Source organism: Lissotriton helveticus, chromosome 3_1 (genome assembly GCF_964261635.1).
Source record: "Lissotriton helveticus chromosome 3_1, aLisHel1.1, whole genome shotgun sequence".
Lineage (NCBI taxonomy): Eukaryota > Metazoa > Chordata > Amphibia > Caudata > Salamandridae > Lissotriton > Lissotriton helveticus.
Genome location: NC_136061.1, coordinates 1,088,706,987 through 1,088,733,593, shown reverse-complemented (window position 1 = coordinate 1,088,733,593; position 26,607 = coordinate 1,088,706,987). Strand labels below are relative to the sequence as shown.

General features: G+C 45.4%; 1 protein-coding gene across 1 annotated transcript in view; it reads right to left on the bottom strand.

Annotated features, from left to right (window-relative positions):
- FAP (fibroblast activation protein alpha) overlaps nt 1–26,607 on the bottom strand; it is a 662,945-nt gene that overhangs the window by 292,507 nt on the left and 343,831 nt on the right. Inside the window, exon 15 of the mRNA XM_078681652.1 lies at nt 24,565–24,618. Coding sequence (XP_078537778.1) covers nt 24,565–24,618 — 54 coding nt within the window. The remainder of the gene's footprint in view (nt 1–24,564; nt 24,619–26,607) is intronic.

Here is a 26,607-nt window from a genome sequence, read left to right as displayed (position 1 = left end):
ATACGTAGGTGAGGTACACACTCATCATATCTATGTCACACATGGATGTGTGAAGGCCTGTCTACCCTTGCTTAGGAACATCCTCTACTGGACTTGTTCATGGACTACTTGATCGCTCATTCAAGCCCAAGTTCATCGTCTGGGCCCGGTATGCCTTGCTGCACTCCTGGACCCAGTCTGACATTCTATATGGTTTCTATTCACAGGTACACTATCCCCTGTGCCTAGATCATGGACACAGACTAGAGGTCACAGTGGTTTGAGTAAGAAGGGAGGGCAGTTCATCCAAACTCCATCTGCTGTTCAGGAGACAGATATGGGCAATATTCACACCATCTACTGAACTATCTTTCAAATTTAATCAGATTAATGTGGGGCTCACTTTTCTCCTCAGATTCCTCTGGTATTGCAACAACACAAGGCAAACACAAGGAGATGAAGGACACAGTGCTGAAACTTTTCAGACACTCACCTCCGTCACTGATCTGGGTTGAATCCATCATCTTTATTGAGCTCACTTCACCACCCCAGTTCAGACACAGCTATATGCAAATCAGTCTTGACCCTGTGCCTCATGGGAACAGTCCAGCCCGAACTGTCAAGCCATGTCTTCCCTGGACCAGAAACAAGCATCCTGGGACAGGTTTCTGGGTAACACCCTTTATCAGCCAGGCTAGCTTGAATCCAGTGGCAAAGTGAGCAAGGAACCCACGTCTGGGCATACCCTGCCAACTTAGGGCAAACAAAGCAAACACAAGGAGATGATAGACGGAGCACTGAAACTTTTCAGACACTCACCCCCACTCACAGATCTGGGTTGAATCATCATCATTCTTTAGCTCACTTCGCCACCCCATTTCAGCACAGCTATGTGCAAATCAATCTTGACCCTGTGCCTCATGGGAACTGTCACTAACTTGCTGCCGGTTATGCACTGACTGCCCATTGCATATATGACTGGCATCATGGACAAACCCCCTCTGAACTACAACTCCCGGCAGGCAAAGCGAGTCATGCCTCACGAGACGCAGACGCAAAGCCGGCTGCAAGATTAAGGGCAGCGGAAGGAATCACTCGCTGCTGATAATTCACAGAATGCCTGTAGCAGACTTCTCCTGAGGACATCAGACTTCTGGGCGGTAAGTGTGCGAAAGCAGAGTTTGTCGTATTGCTACCTATCGAGGGAGGGAGAGGTGTTCTCTAACCTCTCTGATTCCTCCACTGTTGTGACTCCTCTGTTGGCCGAGACCAGCTCAACCGATCTCTTGCAGAGGAGTCTCTGTGTTTCCGTAGCCCGTTTAGCATGGCATAACCCCCACGTTGGAGAGACGAACTATCACAGGTCTCATGCGCGGAGGTAAAGGACTCCTTTCTATATTGCGGGCATTTGTGGTCATTGGGTTTGAGAGACTTGAAGTCCTCAAAACACGGCCGATGAACGAATTAGAGCACTGTTGTACCAGTTATAGAAAACCTGGATTGTTTATACCTAACATGCTGGGGGTATTGTGTGTCTATTAACAAGCACGAGCATAACACAGACTGGATAAGGGCAAGACTGTGATTGTTACCTGGTCCAGATACACTCCTTCACTTTTTCGTTGTTTTTGTTCTCCTTACGTTTTATATAGGAGAGAGTTACCAGAGAGGGTGTGCCGCCACCACGGCTCGGCATACTTGGCCTCACTTCATGTGCCCGTTTAGTTGGTGTAGCAGGGGGAACCAGTACACGCATAGTACAGTGTTAGAAAATCTCTACGTTCTTGCCAATATGTGTTCTTTATGTCTTTCACTAGTTTCCTGCCACCATCCTCTGCTCTCTTTTGTAAATGGTACTACACCTTCTTTATATTTCAGGTGGGTGAGGTAGGCTTTGTGCATTATGTCAGTTATTGTCTCTTTACCTTGAGTCATATCTTGTATTACACTGTGCTCATATTGTGCCCTTGTATCCTTCTCAGAGCTCCTTCCCGCAGTCCCTACCCTTTCCTTCCCCCGCTCGACTACCCCAACAGTCTGTGTGTCATTATATGCCTGACTTGGGGCTATCCAGAGGTTGGCCACCTTTGAGCATCAACACAATCCTGAGGATTCAGAACGGAGGAGCCTGACAGGAACAGTCCACCCCGAACTGCCATGGCATGTCTTCCCTTCCAGTGGCAAAGTGAGCAAGGAACCCACGTCTGGGCGTACCCTGCCAACTTAGGGCGAATAAAGCAATGGCATGGTGAGCAAAAAAACAATGGATTTAGGCCCAGATCTCTGTACTGGGTTGAATGTATGACATTGTTCTGCATTTTCTACATCAATTGTTCTTTTTGCATTGCACACCATTTGGGGTTCCTGAGTAGCACCTGTGTCACCCAGGTAGGTGACATCAGAAGACTTGGGGGGAAAGATAGGGCGTAACGGCTAGAGCGATCGACCTGGAAGATGGGTAACCGGGTTTGAGTCTCGGTAGGGACGTTCCCGTGATTCTGGGCAAATCACTATTATGATGTCAGGTGGACTTGCGTCAGCCCAAGACTGTTGCAGAAACTGGACTGATCGACCTCCAGTGAGCAGTCCCCACCGCCTAATTAGGCCAAGCTCCCATAGGGAAATGGGAGGCTGTGTTTATCCCTGCACCGCGTTGCAGACACCTCAGGGCACCTGCCACACCGTGGAGGGATCACCAAGGGGCACCTAGAGCCCTAAACTGGAGACCGCAAACACAAGGGGGCTCCCAAGCAAGCTTTCTGAGAGTATTTCCATGTCGGAAAGCCGGGCATGGAAAGCCTGCTGGTAACCGTGAATCATAATCAGGACAGCATAAAATGCCGTCCATATGGATTATGGGCCAGTTTCCAACTGGCCGATGGGCTCCTATCATTTTTTTGGCAAATATTATCTTTTTTAAGAATATTGTTACTTTTATATCGTTTTTAGTAATATAGTTGTTGCAAATATTGCGTTTTAAATATTTTACTGTGTTTTAGTTAAGCCTGGGTGGAGTTCACAGAGTTCCAGTCGCAAAGTGCAAAAAAAACTCAGTTTGCAGTAATTTTCGGCAATGGGTGTTGGTCCGCGCTGTGAAATTATCGCAAACGGCATCATGCACAGTGCAATCGGGCTCTGCTTCCTTTCTGCCGCTCGAGTAGATTTTCTACTTGAGCTGCACCTTTCTCAACGCGAACGGATGGGTTTTCAACATGAGCAGGAGGTTGATTTCCCTTGCTTGCATCAAATTGACGAGCGCAAATGAGGAAAGATCTCGTCGGGAGGTGGATTTTCCTCACCCGCTCTCGCCAACTTGATGTTATCTAGCGCAAGCGAAGAAAACACTTTTTGGGAACTCCACGAGCTTCACTTCAGTGTGCAGAAAACTCAGCAAACCCAGCGAGCGGAGCAGAGTTCACCGTCCAGACTTAGTTTTATTTCATATAATAATTTTAGGTGTTATTATTTTTGGTATGATTGTTATAATTATAAATAATGTAGTTTGTAATTTTGAGTAATTTAGTATTTTATTTAATATTATTAGTGATTCATAGTGTTGTAGCAGGTTGTTGTGTTTATACAGGGATAGGGTGGGAAGATATTAACATTTAAAACCGTTGAAAATATTGTTATTTTTTTTAGTGTTAATACATTTTTAAATTGATTATTAATAATGCAAAAAACGTTGTGTTATATTTGGAATTTAAATACTAAATGTAAAGATTATTTTAGTTCTATTATTAATAATAGGAAATTACATTTTACTAGTAGATTGTTGGTTTTGTAGGAGTATAGGGAGAGAAGTTAATTAGGATAGATAAAATAATCATATTTAGTTTTAAATTGTTCATTAATTATTTCACTAATTTATTAGGTAAACATTTAATATTGATTTATTTAAGGTATATTTTAGTGGATGGTTGTTGGTTCTGTAGGGGTACAATGTGAGAAGTTAATTAAGCTATAAAAAATATAAAGAAATTATTGGTAGTTCATCTTTAATTGTTAATTATCTATTCATTTGATATCTAGTTAAGTAAATAATATCATACTGATTTATTCAAGTTATATTTTAGTAAAGGCTTGCTGAATTTGTAGGGGAATAGGATGGAAAATGAATTAAATTGAATGTAATTTAATTTAATTATTTTTTATATTAAATATTAATTCATTATAAATTATATCTATTACTTAATTTTACTAATTAATGTGTAATTTTTGTAATGGTTTCAGCATTTTATTGTAGTTGTTATATGTATAATAAAAATGAATTTCTTAATGCTGTGCTATTTTTTTAGGTGTGTAGTTTGCGGAAAAAAATATAATATTTTTTATATGAACTGATTTTTAATATGCAATTAAATTGGGAATTATCATGCATACTGTTTTTATATTAATTTGTATTAAAAAAAATATTTAATAGTAAGTATTTGAAAACTTATGTTTCTGAGACAATATTTGTTACTGTTTTTTATGAAATAATTGAAATAAGTAAATAATTTTTTCATAATTGTGTTTTTTGTAGTCAGTTCATAATATGCAATTATATTTTTTTGTTAACATTTTTAAATATTTTGGATCAATATATATGTATTTTTTATACTGTAATTTAATAATGGTTTTATCACATGTTCAAAAATGTATAAGATTTGTATTGATGTATGTAATCCTTTTAACGTCAACCAGTTTCCCTGCTGCTACTGAGACTGGAGTGGGAATAATAAATCTATCCCCTCCGAAGTCCAACACTTTCTCTGCTCTTGCTTAGGCAGGAGTGGAATTAGTACATTTAATCTGTCCAAAGTTCACCACTTTCCTTTCTCTGGCATTGACTGGGCTAGGAATATTACATCTAACCTCTCTGAAGTCGAAGACATTCCTACTGCCATTTACACTGGAGTGGGAATACTAAATCTAAACCTTCTGGAGTCCAGCGCTCTCCCTACTGTTACTTAGACTGAAGTGGGAATCTGAAAACAGAACCCCTCCAAGTCCAACACTTTCCCCACTGTTGCACATACTGGAGTATGAATATTATATCTAGCCACTCCGGAGTCCAATTCTTTCCCCAATATTGCTTATAATGGAGAGGGAATAGAATACCTAAACCCTCCGAAGTTTAATACTTTCCCTTCTCTTGTTTAGATGGGGCTGGGAATAGCAAAAGTAATCACTCAGAAGTTCGCTTTTCTCACTGTTGCATAAGGAGGAGTGGGAATAGTATACCCAATATTTAGTATAACACTTTTGCTAGTATTGGTTGAATCTAATGTATATTATTATTGCTTTTTTTTGTACGCCATATAATTTGTTTCTATGTTTAACCCGTTTACCGCAGCCGCAATTCCACCGCGGTGCAGGCGTTCGCATGCGCGGGCAGGGGCGCGTCGGCCAACGGACGTGCGCAGCACTACCGAGGTAGTGCTTGCGACGGCCGTTGGCCGACGCACGCATGCACGGGGTTAAGGTTCTTTCATGTTTATACTAGTTTTTAGTAGTTTGCTAAAATCTTATATATTGGCAAAATTAATTAATATATCTGTTATTGAATTGTTTATATTTTTGATGCGTTTTTTTATTTGTGTATGTATCATTTATAAATATTAATAAATATATATATATATATATATATATCACACAGTAACTCCTCCAAAAGAAAAGGGCGGAGGCCGCAATGGGGGAAGCCACGGAGACACCTTTAATCACAGTGCAGCGGCGAATGCATTTCGGCCCAGTCGGCCTTCATCAGCGCCAAAAGGTGTTTCAAGAGGCATATCCAAACATCACAATGTATATGTGTCCCGCCCCATGCTAATTGAACATGGCCCACCCCACCCCTGATGTCTTTGCTCACTCCAAGCAGCCCACGTGGTCCTCGTGAACCACAAGTCCCAGAATTCAGTTTTTAGCCGGGTAAGTGATGCAGGGGTGATTATCATACCTTGTGGCAATACGGGATTTAGCAGGACAGTCCGTGATGATTGGAAAGTGTATCCCTATGTTTTTGCATGATTGTTAGCGCCTCCTCCGGTCCCCTCACTGCATCAACCCACAGGTCCGGAAATCCTTTTAGCGGGGGCAGGACGGGCAATCCATCTAGCCCAGCGTGAGGTTAATAACCTCAACACCGCTCCATCTCCTTCCGAACCCAGAGGTGGGCCTTGAGTCATTCTAATCCCTCGGAAACCACACAGTCTTTGCCGTAGCAAGAGCCGGTGAAACCCAGGTCAGCTTGCAATGCAGGGGCCTCTGAAATGCGCCTCTGGCTAGCGCGTAAAATATCACACAGTAACTCCTCCAATGGGGGAAGCCACGGAGACACCTTTAATCACAGTGCAGCGGCGAATGCATTCCGGCCCAGTCGGCCTTCATCAGCGCCAAAAGGTGTTTCAAGAGGCATATCCAAACATCACATATATATATTTATAAATATTCTTCAATCACCGCTGCCGCAGTACTTGTGGTAATATGTATGTATATCAATATATGCTTTTACAGTACAAAATATACACAAATTAATTATAGTGTAAAGTAAATATTTTTATTCATTATGTTACGCACACACACATACACATATATGTCAATCAATCAATCAGAGTACTTGTAAAGCGCGCTACTTACCCGTGAGGGTCTCAAGGCGCTATAGGGAGGTGGGGGGGGGGGTGCTGCTACTGCTCGAAGAGCCAGGTCTTGAGGAGTCTTCTGAAGGCGAGTAGGTCTTGGGTCTGCCGTATGTGAGTAGGGTGGGTGTTCAAGGTCTTGTCGGTGAGTGGATCTGCCGCCGGAGGTCGTTCGTTGGATGCGGGGGACAGGGGCGAGGGCGAGGCTGGCGGAACGGAGCTGGTGGGTGGGGGTGTAGAAGCTGAGTCTGCTGTTCAGGTAGGCTGGTCCGGCGTTGTGGAGTGCTTTGTGTGCGTGGGTGAGGAGCTTGAAGGTGATCCTCTTGGGTTGCCGTAGTACAGTCTTGTGCTGACGAGGGCCTGTGTCACCGTTCTTTTTGTTTCGGTCGGGATCCACTTGTCGATCCTGCGGAGCATGCGGAGGGTGTTGTAGCAGGAGAAGGAGACGGCGTTGACCAGCTTAACACATGGAGAGGGAGGAGTCGAGGATGAATCCTAGGTTGCGTGCATGGTAAGTGGGTATTGGTGCTGTTCCCAGTGTGGTCGGCCACCAGGAGTCATCCCAGGCTCAGTGGGTGGGTCCGAGGATGAGGACCCACCGTAATGTGTATGTGTTATGACAATTACGATTAGGGTTAGGTGCCAAAACCTTTTATATATGTGTGTGTGTGTCTGTGTGTGTGTGTGTGTGTGTGTTACGATAAATACTATTAGGGTAAAGTGCCAATACTTTTTATCTTCAGTGGAGGCAGGTGGGTCAGGCTCCTATTTGTTTAATCCAAGACACACGTTCGCATGGCATGTTTCCAGTCACCACACATGAGTATTTCGGTTTTGGAAGCATTCGATTTGAGATGGCTTCACGCCATCGATTGAGCCACGGCTCTGAGACAACTGAAAATTGACGAGTATTTGTGTGTCATCTGAATAGGTATAGCAAATGAGGTGGAATTGATTGATCAGTGGCGGTAATGACTTCACGTAGATGTTGAAAAGCATGGGTAATATAATAGAGCCTTGAGGGGACTCCTATTTTTGTGAAGTATGGTTTGGATGAGAAAGGTGGGGTATGGATGACATTAGTTCTGTTGCGAAGGTAGGACGTGATCTGGTCTAGAACAGTCCCCTCTATGCCAGCTTCGTAGAGTCTTTGTGAGACTTTTTGAGTTCTTCCGGAAATATTAGGGTAGTCAAGGAGTTGTTGATGATTCTCCTTACTGGAGTTGCAGCAGAGATTGTTAGAAAAATTGTCTTGTAGGTTTGCGGTGGACACTGGTCAGAAGGGCTACCGGCAGGCCTGCTTGCTTTGACCAGGCCCATAAATTCATTGTGCCAGATGTGTTGGAAGGAACAGAGAGGCTGGGTTAGAGTATTCTTGGATTGAAGCTTTTGAAACGGGTTAGTGCTGATGCTCTGTCTCTGTTTTGGGTATGAGTCCAACGTGTCTGCTTTGTCCGTGTAATGATTTGCCAGTTTGTCCATGAACTCGTGAGTAATGGGAAGAGCTGCTTCTAGGTAATTTGGTTTTGAAATTCGTTGAGACGTTTATAAAATTCTTTATTTGCAGATTAAGCATTTTTGATTTTTTGATAGCTTACTTGTATTGTCTTAGTTGGTGTTTGTTTTGAGCCAGGCACGTTGCAGCTTTCTAATTTGTTGTTTTATTTCTTTTATCTCTGTATTTCTCAAAGGTGCTTGTTTTCTTTGTTCTGTTGTGTGTTTTTTTAGTGGTATCAGGATATCAAAAGCTTCCTGTAGCCAATCATATACTTGTTAAACAGAATGTATTGCTTGTAGATCTCTACTGCGTGTTAGCTGTGTTTCTAAGTGTTCCAAATAGAGTTTGTTCCACGGCCGATATGTGGATGCATGTAAGGTGGTATTTGGTGCGTCGCTTAGTGTTGAGTTATGTTGGAAGGAAAGCAAAATGTGGTCTGACCATGTGATCGGAGTCACCGATTGAAAGGAAGCTAATTTTGTATTAGCAGAAATGAAATCTAGGTTGTGACTAGCGATGTGTGTGGGTTTGTGGACAATCTGATGCAGGTTCAGTGCTTCTAGGGCAGCTGTGATCGTTTTTGGATGGCGAATATTTGGTTTGTCAAACCAAATGTTGAAGTCACCCAGAATGCATAGTTTGGAGTGTAGTGTTTGAAACCGTGTCTAGATGTGTATCTGGGAATGTTGCCTTGGTAGGTGGAGGTCTGTAAAGGAGCAGAAAGTTGCACAAAGAAATAGGTGTAGGATTGCATCTGGTGAAAAGGGCCTCACAATTTTTAATGGAGACGTCGTCAACTTTAGTGATATGTAATGTTTGTCTGTACACAACAGCTATGCCACCTCCTTTTTTGCTTATCTGATTTTGGGTGATCGTGTGGTAGCCTAGAGGAATGGTTTTATGTAGGACTGGAGCTCTATCATCTCTCAACCATGATTCGGTTATGAATAGTATGTCCGGCTTTGCGTCAGTGAGAAGGTTGTGCATGTGATGTTTGTTCTTAGAAAGTGATCAAGCATTTATTAGTAGACAGTTTAGAGAATGTACTTTGGTGATAGTGTGATTTTGTTTTGTAGAAGAGTGAGCCGTATTTTGAGGGCTTGCAGCAGGTGTGTCCTTAGTGTTAGTATTACCTGTCTGAGGATAGCAATTGTGTAGCTTTTCTGTATCATGTTCTTCATCCAGCAGGTTAAGAAGGCATTTTGATGGGTCTGTTTGTCTAGGTGGTGATGGTGTTCAAGAGTGAGTTGGTGTGCTGTGTTGTTTTTTTGGTGGAACCTTGTTGTACTGTAGACATGGAGAAGCAAAATTGTGAGGTGTAGCACTTTGCTTATTTCGTTTGTGTCTGTTTAGGGCAGAAGGTGTACTAGTTAGGGGTGGCAGTGCAGCATGTGGGTCATGTAGTAAGGTTCTAAATTGTCTAATGGATGAGACGCAGTTAAAAGAGGGTTGCTGTGATGCTGTGTATGTGTTGGATGTGGTGGATGAGAGAAAGCTTGGTATTGGAGGATGTTTATTTGTGTAATTTGAAAGGTGTGTGTACTTTTGTAGTTTGTGATGGCAAGTATTCTGAGGTTTTGTGCTTGAGATTTCGTTGTGCTGTTTTGTGTGATATGTTTTGTTTTTGATGAATAGTGAAGGGAGATGCTGATATATTTGCTTTCTGAGAAGGATTTGTTAGTATAGTATTGCTCATGAGTGAAAGTTGTAAGGTAAAGGGGCTGGTGATGCGTTTGTGAGTAGAGTGTGTGTTGTGTATAAGAGCGGAGGTAGTAGAGTTGTGAGTGTTTGTCTTAGACTTGTTTGGTGCAAGAGGTGATATGTGTGGTGCAGTGGAGTTTAGGTGTGGTGTGGTTGTCTTATTGTGGTTGAAAGAGGAGGGGTTGGTCGTAGAAATGACTGAAGGCTGATTCTAGGTTTGTTAGTCACAAAAATGGTTTTGTGAGGTATAATTGGAGCAGGGAGTGTGTGTCTCGCTGGGATATAGTTCAGTGTGGTATGGAACTGGGTTGTATTAGTTATTAGTGGATTGGTTAGTGGTATAGGAAAGAGTTGTACACTTTGTGTTGGTGATGGTGAAAATGTATGGTATCTGGGATAGAAGGGTGTATAGGTGTGGTTTGTGTGGTTTTGTAGTGTGCGCCGAGACATAGAATTTTGTGTAGGGTTATTATGTTGTAAACGAGTAGAGTAGATGTGGTGTGAGTGTGTTAATCTGGTTGTGGATGTGGATGGGGTAGGGTGGGTGCAGGTGAATGGGAAAAAGGGAAGCATTTCTGGCCCTAGTTCCGACCAGTCTCAAACAGGCACTTACCCTTGTTCGCTCCACCCTTAGCCTCGATGCCCAGGCTGGCACACCCTAAGTCCTGCCAATATAGAGACCTAGTAATCAGATGATCCCTTCAGCCAATGGGGACCCTAGCCCGAGCCCTAACCAATCACAACACTAGCCCTAAACCCTAGAGCCAATCATAGCCCTAGTCCTATCACCCAATCAGGCACAAAACCCTAAACCCTACGTCCAATAGAAAGACTAACCCTAGCCCTAGTCACAAACCTATTCCCAGCAACCAATCACTCAGGAAACCTTAGCCCAATGTCCAATAGAAAGCCCAGGCCCAGGAACCAATCGAAAACCCTAAGACTATCCATCAATCAGATCGCAAACTCTAAGCCCTACATCTGTAGCATCACTGTCTCAGGAACCAATCAGAGCCCTCAAATAAGCAAACAATGGGAGCACTAACCCTAATACAATTGAAACACCAGATGCAACCACCAATCAGTGCACACATGTAGCATCCAATAGCAGACTATATAAGCTCCCTGTGACCTCAAGCAAGGGTTGCTGGCCAGGGAGTTGGAATCTGTTTCTCAATTCAGAATCTCCTAGGAGACATACAGGTTCAATCCACACTTTGAACCTCTGCAGTCAAGGGCCTAACAAACTTTGCCCTCCACAATACTGTTTGTATAAACTCCCTTTCCTAGCCCAAAAATGAGTGTACAATCCCTACAAAACCCAGCTTAAACAGCACACAGCAGATTACTGCTGTCTCAGAGCACCCTCTGATGTAGAATAACCGGTAGCTAAGGGGGAAAAGGGAGGGGGATCTGGTTTACTCACTTACTAACACAAAATGGGAGCTGGGGGATGGATTGCTTAACACACAGGTTTGAGCACAGAGTAAGGGAGAAATTAGGAGGGAAAAACAGTTAGCCACAGGAAATGTAAGAAAAGGGAAAACAACAGAGTTTGGACTGCAAATCCCACAATTCAAAAGGTGAAATGAAACAGTCATGGGCAAGTATAAAACACGGGTTTCTAAACAAAAACAGGTGAAAAATGATGTAATCACGGTTAGGTTACACTTCAATTTTTAAACTGTAACAATCACAAGCAAAACAGTTAAAAATGATGCAATCACGGGTTGGGAAATACAATTTTAGGAACTGTGCATGGCCGGGTGCGACTTACAGAAACACTTATACAAATATATCTTTATCAAGGGGTTAAATCAGAATATCAGCATGTTAGACTCCGATTATTTACATATAAGTGGCAAATACCCCAGGACGCCTGGTGCAAATCTTATCTGTACATGCTATTTTTCATCTATTTCTGAAAAAGCACATAATGTTGTTTACCTATCTACAAAAATTTAGACTTGTAATGATTGGGTATTAGTAGGAAGGGCAAAAGCTCAACTAGATCCTTTGCCATATACATGTTAAATATATTCAATGAGGGTTTAAGTACTTCCATTTTGTTTAAACATTTCTTAAGTAAGTCTTCATGGGGCATATTACCTACAAGTGCGTTAGAAAACGCACAACGCACATTCCCATATCGCCGGCTATCGCCGGATTCCATCGGCGTGATAGAGCGCAATTATCTATGCGCATCACGTAGGCGAAATGAAATCCGGCGATAGTCGGCAATATGGCACATTAGCGCATGAAAACTAACGTTGTTTTCACGCGCTAATGTGCTCCTTGATAATATGGGGGGGTGGATTCAGCTTTATGATCCACACCTCCATGTTATCAATGGCCTAACACCTGGTCAGAGCAGGCGTTAGGAGACCTGCGAAAAACGTGTTTATCGCAGGTCTCCCTCTCCCAACGCCTGCCTTGGTAATAGGTTGTTCCCACCTCCAACCACATTTCACATGTGGTTGGACGTGGGAACGCCCACTTTGCATGTCAGCGGCGATACTTCCCCTTGCTAATATGCCCCCATGTTCTCTTGGTGTGGCTCTAAATATACGTGTCAGGTGCATGTGCTATATATGTAATGGATAATATGCCTGTATCTGAGTGTATAGTAGACAAAGACACACTGGAAAACAAATTGTCAGTCTTTCTACATAATTTGCCTTCCGAGACATAATATTATGATAGTGTTTTCTATAGGCTAACTTTCTGCCAAATTCTGTGACTGAGTACTCCATATAGTCTTCAGCTTTTTACTCTCCACATATGTTTTAATCACATTTAACTGTCTATAAAGCCAGCTGATGTGTATATGATATCACCTTACCATCTGAAATCTGCAATATATGTATCTGCACCAAAATCCACATTTTCCCTATTTTCAGACATGTTTCACCCCTTACATTTTGAGACAGTTAGCCTGCCGAAATTTAACTCCATGTGTTGGACTTCATCGGACGGGTGTGGTAAATTTTAACAAACTTTTAACTGTGACCAATTTGGCTGTTCGCATTATTTGCACAGGGGAAAGGATGAGCCCTTTTTTATGCTGTTATGTGTGTATCACTTATGTTCTGTTACCATTTTCGTTAGCAGTTACCACTTTCACTGCATGTGTGTTTTGTATTCAAAGCCGTACTACACACATTCTCATTCTCATTCTCATCATCAGTAGTCACTGGAGACCAATTCAAACAATAACGCATACCTCATAGTCTAAAAATGTCTTTAAAAGGTATTTATATGTAACTATGACATTTCTCAATATACTAAGGCCCTAGGAGCTGGGTGCTAGAGTAAACAGCCTACAGAGGAAAGGTGCTAAGGTTCAGATGAAATTCACTGTGAAGTTAAGGATTATGTGGATGAATAAAATGCATAACATGCGCAATACAGAGGAGGTGGATGCTCTGATAGCTCGATGATGAGGCCTCAGCCACTGCCTCTAAAGCCTATGTGTCCTTTTCTGAGATAGAGGTGATGGGAACTTGATCTGAAGAAGACATGTACATAGATGTGTTTCTTAAGCATGTGTGACAGATATGCACTACTTTCCATGGGAGCTTGTTCATGAATAGCTTACAATATCGCTTAAGGATAGGAGGGGGGTTCCCTAAAGGGAAGGGATGAGCACTTGGTGTTGGGAGCATATGGGATAAAAAATAAAAAATATGTCCTCATCTCACAATTTAGTAATAACAATGTAGCAGATTTATGGAAGTCCCTATTATATAAGGTCAAGCAAGGGAGCTCACAGAGGGGTGGCATGTGGATACAAGGTAACAAAGAATGGATAGGAAGGTTAACATAATAAAATGAACTAATAATGGGTTAGGAGCTAGGGGAAAACAGGGAATGGTGGCACAATATCTCAGAGATAGTGGGGCACACATTGCAATGCTTCAATAGACCCACCTAGAGAGGAAAGAAAGCAGATCCTGTTTTAGTACTCTACAGTGGGTACAGGAAGTAGTGTATTCAGATCAAATGGGCAGCACCAGAGGGGAGGCTTTAGTTTTATTTAGAATAAAACTATTGGAATATCACACAGGTAGCTCGGGTAGATGGTTGGTGGCAAACCTGGTGATTCAGGACACACTTATGCAATGTATTATGGTCCAAATAGTGATATTCCAGACCTGTTGGATAGGTTGCAATGCCGCCTCTTGGAGATATCTGTCTCCATTATCCTTGGAGGAGATTTCAACATCATTTTAAATAAGGCCCTAGATACAACATCAAGAGCTAAATAAATAAGCTCCCCTAAACATTGTGTAAGTTAAAGGATATGATGGTGGAATTGATTTTATTAGATGTTTGGTGTAGGAAGATAGGTGCCACCAGGGATTTTACCTTTTATAGCAAAAAATATTATCACCATTCACAGAAAGATTATTTTTTGGTCAACCAATCACTATGTGACAAAGTCAAGTCAGTGGCCCCTGATCCAACATTACTCTCAGATCACTCCGCGTGGTCCTATTTGTATGGGATCACAAACAACAGGGACCACAACGGTGCACTCTTGATAGAACTATAATGTTGAATGAGAGGGTGGTCACAGACTTGGATGATAAGACTTTTTTGTGTTTAATAAAGATTCTGCTAGCCTACAAACAGTATGGGATTCTTATAAGGTGTACTTAAGAGCGTTAATCAGTGTCATAATGATTGTTAGGAGGCGAGCTACACAGCAGAGAGTAGAGATGTTTCAAGCTATAATTTAGACGAAAGAAACAGAACTTCCACAGGCGTTATTAGAGGGCTCACCTAGAATATCTATCCTGCAAGGAGAATTGGAGTAGTTGCAGGCAGAATATGAGACTCTGCTCACAAAGAAAATCAAGGACATATGGAGACTTAATAAGCTGCAGCACTTTTCATATGGTGAGAGGTGTCACTCTTGGCTTGGAAAGTTAAAGTAGACAAAGCAAGAAACATGATACTAGTATTGTTGGGCTTGGAAACTGGGCAGCCTTTGAATACTAATTCAGAGATAAGAGGGGAAGCTCTGAAATATATCAGAAACCTTAATAAAGAAGATTTACAGCCAGAGAGTGGTATTATAGAAGCTTGGGATAAAGATCTTCCTAGACTAACAAGGGTACAAGTAGATGCATTAGGGTTAGAGATCACTGAAGAGGAGATAAAGACTCAGTGTACAATAATGGCTGCGGCCCTGGATGGTTTTCCATCAGAGGTATACAAAGCAATCCTTGAGAAACAAATCCCCATATTAAAGGTGTGGCTTAATGCAATATATATGAATGGGTAAAAGGCTCCAGCTTCATGGTCAGGGGCCACTGTAGTTCTAGTTTTAAAACCAGATAAGGACCCTGCTAAAATCTAATCCTATTGACCGATATCCCTATGTTGATTATAAGATCTTCTCAGAGATATTGGCATCCAGGATGCCTAGAGCTATCAATAGTGTTATTCGTCCGGATCAGAAGAGCTTTGTCCCAGTGCTGCCGTTAAATGGGCTTACGCATTTGTTGATGGGGGCCACAGACATGGTGGAAGTTACAAAATCTCCTTTAACGGTAGTGGCTGTGGACACAGCTAAACCTTTTGATAGGGTCCTTTGGGAATACTATGGGAAGCCATCAAGTGCTTTGATTTCCTCAAAATATGATAAGCTCAATACAAAATGTGTATGGGAACCCCCTAGTAAGAGTTCTGGTAAATGGAGAGCTATCAGACTGTTTCCAGATAACTAGAGGTACAAGGCAGGGTTGCCCTCTATCTCCCCTCCTTTCCAATCTTTATATTGAGCCCTTTGCTCACCAGATTAGAGCAGACCCTACTATAGTCCCATTCAAATTTGCTGGATTGGAGGTCAAATTAGCCCTGTAGGCAGATGATATGTTAATATACACAACAAACCCACAACTTGCAATACCTCCTTTGATGGAGAGGGCTGAAGAATTTGCCATGATATCAGGGTACATGGTAAATGCGGATAAAACTGAAGTTATAGTTTGGAGTCGGGGTACGATCAGCCAAGGGGTGATATCGCTTATGAGATACCTGAAAGACCTAACATGCCAGAAACTTGAGGACATCCTGCTGATTATTTGGGAAAAAGCGAGTCAAGAGATTGAGAAACTCTTAGTGATAGGGTCTAACCTGCCATTTAATATCTATGATAGAGTTAACCTGATCAAGATTGCCCTCCAAAAAATTACCTTTCTTTTCAACTCTATACCTCTCGCTATCCCAAGAGAGTGTATTGCTAAACTACAGGATAAAATTGGGAGTATTATCTGGCCAGCAAAGGGGACTAGGATTGCTTGGAATATATTTGAGGAGAAAGCTAGGGCCTGGGGGGCTGGCTCTCCCTGACCTCCAGATGTATTGCTATGCATTCCATTTTATGAATTTCCGAATGTTGGCCAACAAATCAGACCAATCCTCAATGGGAAGATTATATGAGGCAATGCTTAGTGGATTGGGGCAGAGTCATTTTTTGTTCAAATATGGAGACCCAAAATACTTTTTAAAAGTCAGGCAGAAAGTTCTTAAAATGGCATTAGGAACTTGGGTATATTTTAGAAAGAGATTTAGTATTCCATATTATACGGGCTCAGCCCCAATCTGGGATTCCCAGGGTACTCCAGAATGTCTGGAGGATAAGCTAGGCTGCTCCATAAAAGCAGCTGGCTTAAAGTGCCGGGCAGATCTGAAAGCAGGATTGGGATTGGCGGAATGGCAAGTACTGAGTGCATGTACTAACGGCCAGTGAACAAGATTCAAATATTATCAGTCACGATCATGGTAGTCAACTCAACAGTGGGCAGAAGATGAAGGGGAGGTATGGTTTGCATGGGTGATGAAGGTTGGCCCTTTAAAGAAGGAGGTATTGACATGGTATTGGGCCTTTTTTGAAGCTGAGGACAAAAAAATAGCCGAACATATCCTCAATCTTGGAAGGGGGAATCATGGAAGGGAATATAATGCGGATATGACAAGTATCCTTTTCTATATTATATGCTGTGGGGAAATCTGCCTACTAGTCGCCAAGTAAGCTGTCTAAAATGGATGGGAAAGAATTTGGATGTCCGAAATGTAAGTTTATAAAGGAAATAATACACATATGTTTTTGTTCAATGCCCAATGCTCGCTCCTTTTTGGGTTTCTGTATGAAACTTCAATGAAATCGCAGGAGAACAAATTGAGGTAAGCCCTCAACTTATATTTTTTTGAATTAGCCCAGAAGCATACTTTTGGGGTAAACTCTCCTAAATGATGTTTGTTTTTTATGTGGTTTTGCTGGCAAGACATGAGATATGCAGGCTTTGGAAATCAGCAAAAGCTCCACTTTTTAGTGATTGCTCAAATAACATCAAGCTAACAAGTCAGATGTATATAGCGTGTGACCCCCAATCCCTTGAGAGGATCTGGAAACACTATGTGAATGGTTAAACAAATTGAGGGTCCAATGATTAAGCCATATTTACTGTGTCCATTTGTCTTTTTCCTTCTTAAGCCTGGGGAGGCTATTAAAAAAAGTAATAATCTTGTGTGGGTGGACCCTCCACCTCTTCAAGCGGGAGGGGAGATCCGTGCCAGCAAGAAAGAGATGGTGGGATGGGGACTCCAAAAAACAAACTAAGGCCCTGTTAGACCTGGCACTATTGGCGTGGGTCTCCCTTCCATTTTTTGCTGTTGCCTCTGATGTTTTTGCTTGTTTTAGTTGCTTTGGGCACTGTGCCACTTCTATTCAGTGCCACAGTGCAAGTGCTCCCTATGGTAAATTGATGTATGGATTAGTGACTCCATGATTGGCTTATTTGGTTTACTTGTCAGACCCTAGTACAGTGCACTGTGTGTGCCATGGCTTGTAAATCAAATGCTGCTGTTGGGCTTGCGGTACAAAAGTGGGTGGTGATGGACGGAGCATCTAAACCAATCAAACACTCACACCCAGTCTAGAGATCTGGGTTTAATCCATCACGGTTCTTTAGCCCAATCTGCCACCCCAGTTCAGACATGGCCATATGCAAATCAGTCTGACCCTGTGCCTCATGGGAAGAGTCCAGCCCGAACTGCCAAGCCATGCCTTCCCTGGACCGTAAACAAGGTTCCTAGGACCGATTTCTGGCATTACAGCCGTCTTCAGCCAGGCTTGCTTGAATCCAGCGGCAAAGTGAGCAAGGGACTCATGTCTGAGCATACCCTGCCAACTTATGGCGAACAAAGCGGTACAAAATGGGGTGGTGATGGACAGGGCATCTGAACCAATCAAACACTCACACCCAGTCTAGAGATCTGGGTTTAACCCATCACCGTTCTTTAGCCCACTCTGCCACCCCAGTTCAGACATGGCCATATGCAAATCAGTCTGACCCTGTGCCTCATGGGAACAGTCCAGCCCGAACTGCCAAGCCATGCCTTCCCTGGACCGGAAACAAGCTTCCTAGGACCGGTTTCTGGCATTACAACCGTCTTCAGCCAGGCTTGCTTGAATCTGTTGGGCTTGCAGCACTGATTGTGCCACCCACAGTAGCAGCTTGTAAAATTTGTCTCAGGCCTGCCATTGTAGAGCCAGTGTGCAGTCTGGTCCTGCCATGTTGACTTGGCAAGAGCACCCACTTGCCAGTCCCTAAACCTTCCCTTTTCTACATATTAGTCACCCCTAAGGTAGGCCCAAGGGCAGGGTGCATTGTATGTAAAAGCTAGGACCTACCCTGATGTGTGTGGCATGTCCTGATAGTGAATTACAGCTAATTTCGTTTTTCACTATTGCAGGGCTACCTGTTCCCCATAGGCTAGAATGGGCATTTTGATTATAACAGCTTATAATCCTAACTGACTCAGGGAACTAGGTAGAAATTCGAGTTTAGTATGCCTGAACTCAGAATGATAAAATACATCTTTTAGTGAAGTTGGTTTTAATATTCTGTTTGAAAATGCCACTTTTAGAAAGTAGGTATTTTCTTGCCTAAACATCCAAGCCTGCCTGTGCTAGGTTGTCAATCAATCAGGTCATTTGTAGAGCGCACTACTCACCCGTAGGGTCTCAAGGCGCTGGGTTGGGGGGAGGGTGCCGTTACTGCTCGAACAGCCAGGTCTTGAGCTTCTTCCTGAAGGAGAGGTGGTCTTGGGTCAGGCGTAGGTCGGTCGGGAGTGAGTTCCAGGTCTTGGCGGCCAGGTAGGAGAAGGACCTTCCTCCTGTTGTCGCTCTTCGGATGCGGGGGACGGCGGCGAGGGCGTGGCTGGTTGATCTGAGGAGGCGCTTGGGAGTGTAGAAGTTGATCCGGTTGTTGAGGTAGCTCGGGCCTTGGTCGTGTAGGGCTTTGTGTGCGTGGGTGAGGAGACGGAAGGTGATTCTTTTGTTGACGGGGAGCCAGTGCAGGTCTCTCAGATGTCCGGAGATGTGGCTGCGTCGGGGGATGTCGAGGATGAGTCTGGCCGAGGCGTTCTGGATCCGCTGGAGTCTCTTCTGGAGCTTGGCGGTGGTTCTGGCGTAAAGAGCGTTGCCGTAGTCCAGTCGGCTGGTGACGAGGGCCTGGGTGACCGTCTTCCTCGTCTCGGTGGGGATCCACCGGAAGATCTTGCGTAGCATGCGCAGGATGTTGAAGCAAGACGAGGAGACGGCGTTTACTTGTCTGGTCATGGAGAGGGAGGAGTCCAGGATGAAGCCCAGGTTACGTGCGTGGTCCGTCGGTTTGGGTGCGGTGCCCAGGGCGGGGGGCCACCAGGAGTCGTCCCAGGCGGAGGGCGAGGAGCCCAGGATGAGGACCTCCGTCTTGTCCGAGTTCAGTTTCAGGCGGCTGGTCGTCATCCATTCGGCTACCTCTCTCATCCCTTCGTGCAGGTTGGCTCTGGCGGTGGCGGGGTCGTTGGTCAGGGAGAGGATCAGCTGGGTGTCGTCGGCGTAGGAGATTATGTTGAGGTTGTGTTGGCGTGCGATGGCCGCGAGGGGGCTCATGTAGACGTTGAAGAGGGTGGGGCTCAGTGAGGATCCTTGAGGGACGCCGCAGATGACTTCGGTGGCCTCTGACTTGTACGGTGGTAGGCGGACTCTCTGTGTTCTTCCGTCGAGGAAGGAGGTGATCCATTCCAGTGCCTTGTCCTGGATTCCGATGTTGCCAAGGCGCTGTACTAGGGTGCGGTGGCAGACAGTGTAGAAGGCCGCGGAGAGGTCCAGGAGGATGAGGGCCGCTGTTTCTCCGTTGTCCATCAGAGTTCGTATGTCATCGGTGGCAGCGATGAGGGCGGTCTCGGTGCTGTGGTTCGCCCGGAAGCCAGACTGTGAGGGGTCGAGGGATCCATTCGTCTCGAGGAAGGCGGCCAGCTGTTTGTTGACGGTCTTCTCGATGACTTTGGCCGGGAACGGGAGGAGAGAGATGGGACGGTAGTTCTTGAGGTCGGTGGGGTCTGCTGTGGGTTTCTTGAGAAGAGCGCTGAGTTCGGCGTGCTTCCAGCTCTCAGGGAAGGTGGCGGTGTCGAAGGAAGTGTTGATGATGTCCCGCAGGTGGGGTGCGATGACAGCGTCGGCCTTGTTGAAGACGTGGTGAGGGCAGGGGTCAGTCGGAGATCCGGAATGGATGGAGTTCATTGTGCGGATGGTGTCTTCGGTGCTGATCGGAGTCCAGGTGCGGAGGGTGGTGGTGGGTGGCGTTGTTGCGGTTGTGGCTTGCGTTGGTTGGTTGCTGAAGCTGTTGTGTATGTCCGCGATCTTGTTGTGGAAGTAGGACGCGAGGGAGTTGCAGAGGTCTTGTGACGGGGTGATGTCATTGTTTCCGGCGTTGGGGTTGGAGAGCTCTTTCACGATGTTGAAGAGTTCCTTGCAGTTGTGTGCGTTGTTGTCCAGCCGGTCCTTGTATGTATTTTTCTTGGTGGCGCGGATCAGTTGGTGGTGTTTACGGGTGGCGAGCTTGAGGGTGGTCATGTTGTCCGTGGTTGGCTCCCTTCTCCAGGCTTTCTCGAGGGCTCGACAGTTCTTCTTGGAGCTCTTGAGTTCGTCGGTGAACCATGGTGTTTTTCTGCTGCAGGGTCTGCTGGGTGGGGTTCTCAGAGGGGCGAGTTCGTCCGCGCAGTTGTTGATCCACTTCGTGAGGTTGTCGGCGGCCTGGCTGGGGTTCGCTGAGCTGGCGGGAGGGTGCTGGCTCAGGGAAGCGGTGAGTTGGTCGGCTGTGATCTTGTTCCAGCTTCTTCGGGCAACCTGTTGCTGGTGGTGGTGGATCGTCGACCTTTTGAAGGTGAAGTGGACGCAGCTGTGGTCCGTCCAGTGGAGTCCTGTTGCGTGGCTGAAGGTGACGTCGTTGCTGGATGAGAAGACGGCGTCGAGTGTGTGTCCGGCGAGGTGGGTGGGGGTGGTCACCAGTTGCTTGAGTCCGAGGTTGGCGAGGTTGTCGATCAGGCTGATGGTGTTGCGGTCGTTGTTGTTCTCCAGGTGGAAGTTGAGGTCCCCCAGGAGGATGTAGTCGGCGGAGGGGAGGGCATGCGGGCTGACGAAGTCGGCGATGTCCTCGCTGAATCGTGTGCGTGGGCCCGGGGGTCGGTAGATCAGGGTGCCTCTGAGGGTGGTCTTCGGGTTGGTGTGGATCTGGAAGTGCAGGTGTTCAGCGGTGGTTAGGGTGTCGTCGGTGTTGGTCGCGATGCGGATGGTGTCTCTGTGGATGATGGCGATGCCTCCTCCCGTCTGGTTGGCGGTGCGGTCCCTCCGGATGATCTTGTAGCCCTCCGGGATGGCGATGGCGATGTCGGGCGCTGAGGAGGCGTTCATCCAGGTCTCTGTGAGGAAGGCAACGTCAGGGGCGGTGGTGTCGAGGAGGTTCCAGAGTTCTACGGCGTGTCTGTGGACGGAGCGGGTGTTGAGCAGGATGCACTTGAGGTGGCTGCTGCTGGTGTTCGGCTTGGTGAGTGCTGGTGCAGGGTGAGTCCGGATGCAGGTGAACTTGCAGGCGTGGCAGCTGAAGGGTCCGTGGGTGTGCTTCGGGGCGGCTTGATGACATCCTGGGATGCGGCCGGTGTTGAGAGCGATGAGATCGGCGGCGTTGTAGGTTCGTCGGGTCGGCCTCCGTCGGTGGGGGCCAGGGGTCCTGGCGCTGGTCGCGATCCGGTCGCGGACGGGCGCAGACGGGCTTACCTTTGGCGCGCCTTCGGCGCACAATCGGCGCGCCCGCTGCGCGTCAACGCTGCGCGTTCGCACGGTCGTCATATAAGGCGAAGTGCGCGGGTGGGCGGAGCAGCTGGGAGGCGGGAGCGGGGAGGGAACAGAAGGAAAAAAGGGGCGGGGTCGGCGGTAGTGGCGGGAAGCGGGGGCGGCGAGGAAGGCGGGAAACAGAGCGGGCAGAGATTACAGATGGTAAACAAAGCACGCTTAACACGGGAAAAAGATTATGAAATGCAGACAAGCACAAATGATTGGAAAAACACGCTTGTGCATTCCTTGTCTGCTTTGTGAGTGACAGGGGCTGGGTGGCTACAGGAGACAGGGCCGGTCAGCACAGGGCTGATTAGAACCGTTTGCATGTAGAGAGGTGGGAGGAGAAGCACCGGGACCTGAATAGGGTGCCTGTCTTCCACAATTCTGGCTCCACCTCCTGTGGTGTATCTGAAGACCCTGGCCCACTCTGACAAAGAAGAGAAGGAGTAGGTAGGACAATGTACAGACACTTTCTGTCTTCAGAGACAAAGTATTTTGGTGTATGAAAGGGGGGACCCAGACCCCAGAACTTTAGATTGCTTCTAGGAATCAAGACAAACCTTTGCTGAGGAGAAGAACCAGGAAGCTGAAGGAGGAGACTACCCCTGTGCTGTGTGTTTGGGGGTTGGCCTGCAGCAGTTGCTTCATTGCCAAAGAAAGGAGAAAAAGGACTGAGTGTGCCTTGTGATCTTGTAGAAGAATCCCCAAGGGCTTGAACTGTGCTTGCCTTCTGCTTGAAGTCTCAGGGATACAAGTCTTCACCACTAGATCCCCCTGAATTCCCTTGCTGGGAATTGAAGGGCCTCCTGTTGTGCTGGGCCTTCTAAGAGACTGCACGTTGCTGGGAGAGGGAAGTGCGACTCAATGAAGAGAAGAGTGTAACGGCCGCAGAAGTTGCTGCCACATCCCAAGCGTCCGGCACTGTGCAATAATTGAAAACGGCATCTTGCACAGAGTGAGCTGTAGTTTTCTGCCGCTTGGGTAGATTTTTACACGAGCGGAAGCTTTCTCAACATGGACTGGTAGTTTCTCATCGCGAGCGGTCACGAGCATACGCGATCACTCGCAATGAGAAACCTGACCTCCCCGCGTTGAGAATCTCGCCGGGAGGTTTATTTTCCACGCTTGCGATCTGAAACTTGATGTTGCTGATCTCGAACGAGGAAAAAGTCTTGCCGGGATGTCATTTTGCTTGCTCGCGGTCGCCAACTTGACGTTAAGGACTGCAAGCAAGCAAAAAATGACCGCTGCACTATGCTACGCGACGCTACTCGTGTTTGCACTGTGCTACTTGCAGTTCGCGAAGTAGCGCAAACTTCGCAAACTACGCGAGCGTAGCATAGTGCTTTGCCCAGGCCTACTAGAAAACCCTAAATCTAACAGGCCCTTGTTATTACTTTGGTGGTCACGGAGCAGGGCCTCCGCGCTCCAACACTGCCAAAGCCATTAAAAACTTCCCACCAGATTCCGACTTATTTTTACTCTGGTGGGCAGTTCTTTGGCAGTCTCACTACAGTGCCTTTGAAAAATCACAACAATGAAAGCATCAAAGGCAGTTCCCACAGGGCATGGACTTCAAAATCCATGTGCTGCAGGAACTGGTGGGCCATTAACACTGAGGGGCACAACATGTGCCCCCCTGTTTGCACCCCACCAGTGCAGAGGCAACAGGGGTTTCCTCACTGCTACACTGCAGTCCCATGTCATGAAAAGTCTGGCATGAGGAAACTCCTAATATGCTTGGAAGTGCCGCTGCAGTGCTACAAGCATATTAGGGGCCACAGACCACCTTGCCATCCCTCACGGCAGCAGCCTTCCCGTGGCGGTCCAACCGCCATAATCCTAAAGCGGCGGGCAGACCGCCAGTCTGGCGGTCCGCGGATCGGAACCACAGGTTTGGCGCTCCATTGGACTGCCAAACTCGTAATAAGGGGCTAAGATATAATGAGGCACTGTTCCATACCACATCTAAAGTCTTTCTTCAGTCCATTAATCAGCGTTGTGCTGTAACTAATACTAATTTTAGGACTAATGCTCCACGAGAATCCTAAAGAGCCATAGGGCTAATTTCACATCACAGACTTTCTACTATTGTAGGCACCATGTTCAAGCCACATAGACAATGGTAATTTGCATAAGTTTAAAAGGATAGGTGCTGCACTGGTGTTTGCAGCAAGGGAAGCGTTTTTTGAGGATACCGCCCCATCATATGTAGGTACTAATAGCCGATATTGTTCACCAACTCTCTTCATTCAGGCACTTTTATGTTGACGAATTTAAATCTGGTGCTAAGATTTTCCAAAAATATGTGATTTCATTTTTAACCGCATGCGCGCTAGCGGTTTTCCCGCTGCGCGCTGCGATTTTGAAAAACCCGCGTTACGTGACGAGCTCAGATCGTCATCCGCGTAGCGCAGGTTACGCCCATGACGAGCTGAGCTCGTCATGAGCGCCGAAGGGGTTAAAATGTACAGTAAGGTAAAGATATGTAATTATTTCCGAAAAAAACATGATTATTTAATGACATCCATACAGTACCTATTATAGACAATATTGACTTTAATTTTCATCAAATGATTATGATAAAAACTTACTTATAAATATTCCTTCTTCCGGGATACCCTTCAAATTCATTGCTTGAATAGTATCTGTAAATCATAACGAAACTTGTTAGTAACTCGTATTTTATAGCAAGCTTTAGTTTTTACCAATTCAAACCCTGTAAGTCACGAGCCATTATACTTTTCATATGTCAAAGTAATTATGGGTATAGAGATCCAGGTTTCAAGCACTAGTGATGGGTTATGGTGCTAGAAAGAGACTGAGCAATAGATTAGGAATTTAAGAAAAAAACGATTCCCCATTGGTGGTATTATGATCTTCTTCAATTTGAACAGGACCATTAAAGTTATAAGGAATGCTCTACTGGTAACACCAACAAATCCTAGATAGTGTATCTTAAAAAGTACTGAACAGAAAATTAAAAAGTTGAAGATTTGTAAAAATGAAAACCAGTTATCAAATGAATGTTCGATTAATGACATGTAGAGAAAATTCAGAAGTATTAAGATGTGGTTGTTTTGTTTATTGGTGTAGATGTCCCTCAGTAGAGAACTGGGGTAGAGAAGTAATCTCCTTGTTTCGATATAGGATCATATTAGACCTCTTTTCTGTATTATTTTTCCTGTTTTAGGTAACTGGATTGATAACTAGAGGGAAGAGGAGTATCATCTTTTCTGTTTACTGTGGCTGAGCTTCCATAACGTTATGAAGCAATACCATGCGTTGTTCGGGTATTCCCAAGTGTACCCTTTTCAGCTGGACACAATCAGTCAGGATTCCCTCCGAGAAAATGCAGTAACAAAAACTACATAAGAGTCAATTTAAAATACCAATAATATTTAGTACACAGTTATTAAAACATGATTACATTGGCACAACGTGAAAAAAATTGGTTTAAGTGATTAGGAGTTATGTATTTATGAAATAAATGTCAACCTGTGCCCATAGGAAAAAATGAGAAGTAAAAAGTCAACGTTACCCTAAGAGAAATGGTGGACAGCGTCCTCTGTAGCTGACCAACATTGGAGTGAGATCAAACAATACAAGAAAAATGCCTTAACTATGTTACCTTCTGACCTAGTCCGTTGTTTAAAATCTATGGGGCATATTCTCAAAAACGTGTGATAACCAACGCAAAAGTAACTTAACGCAACCTCCAACAGCTCAGTGTCTCGCAGGAAAATGACGCCGTGTTAACCAAGCATTTTCAACACGGTGGTACCATGCGATAGTCTCCAGATAACGCGTCAAATGACCGCTTTGAAATCAACACCGATCCACAAAAATGCAAAACACGAACGCAAAAAAAGCTGCGATGAGGCCAATTGAAATACTGAAATCAGCAAAAACCAGCTACAGGCCTGCAATTCACACGTGTCATGCAGGAAAAATCACCATAAAAGTTAAAAAAAACTGACAAACAAATGCCAAACAACAGCGAAGCACAATGGATGTTGCCTGAGCAAGTACGAAGGAGACCCAGAACCCCACAAGCCCCCAGGAGGACCTGCCTGGGATCTCCGGGTCAGGGAAGGCCAAGGAGAAGAAGAGTAGGAAGAAGCGCTTCAGTCCGCAGGAAAATAGGATCCTGATAACGGAGGTGGTAGAACACCATCAACAACTGTTCGTCACCTCCACTGTGTCATTGGCAACAAAACATGGACTATGGCAGTCCATTGTGGACAAGGTGAATGCAGTTGGAGTGCTGAAGAGGACAATGGAAGAGATCAAGAGGCCCTGGAATGATGTCAAGCTTAAAACCAAGCTGAAACTCGCCAACAACCGGAAGGCAGCAATACAGACTGGAGGTGGGAGTCCTGCGCCAAATGAGGAGCTGGACGACATGGAGGAAATGGTGTCCACAGTCATTAGTGGGGAGACGGTGACTGGAGTCGGGGGACCGGACACTGCTCAACATGACCTGACACAACATCACCAGGGTGAGTAATGACCAGGGCCTGGGGGGGCGTGTGGAGATGGGCACAATGGCACACATGCACAATTGAGCTGAGCATATCTGTGGACAAACCATGCCCCAGACCCCAACACCCACTAAGAAACCAATGTACCCAAGT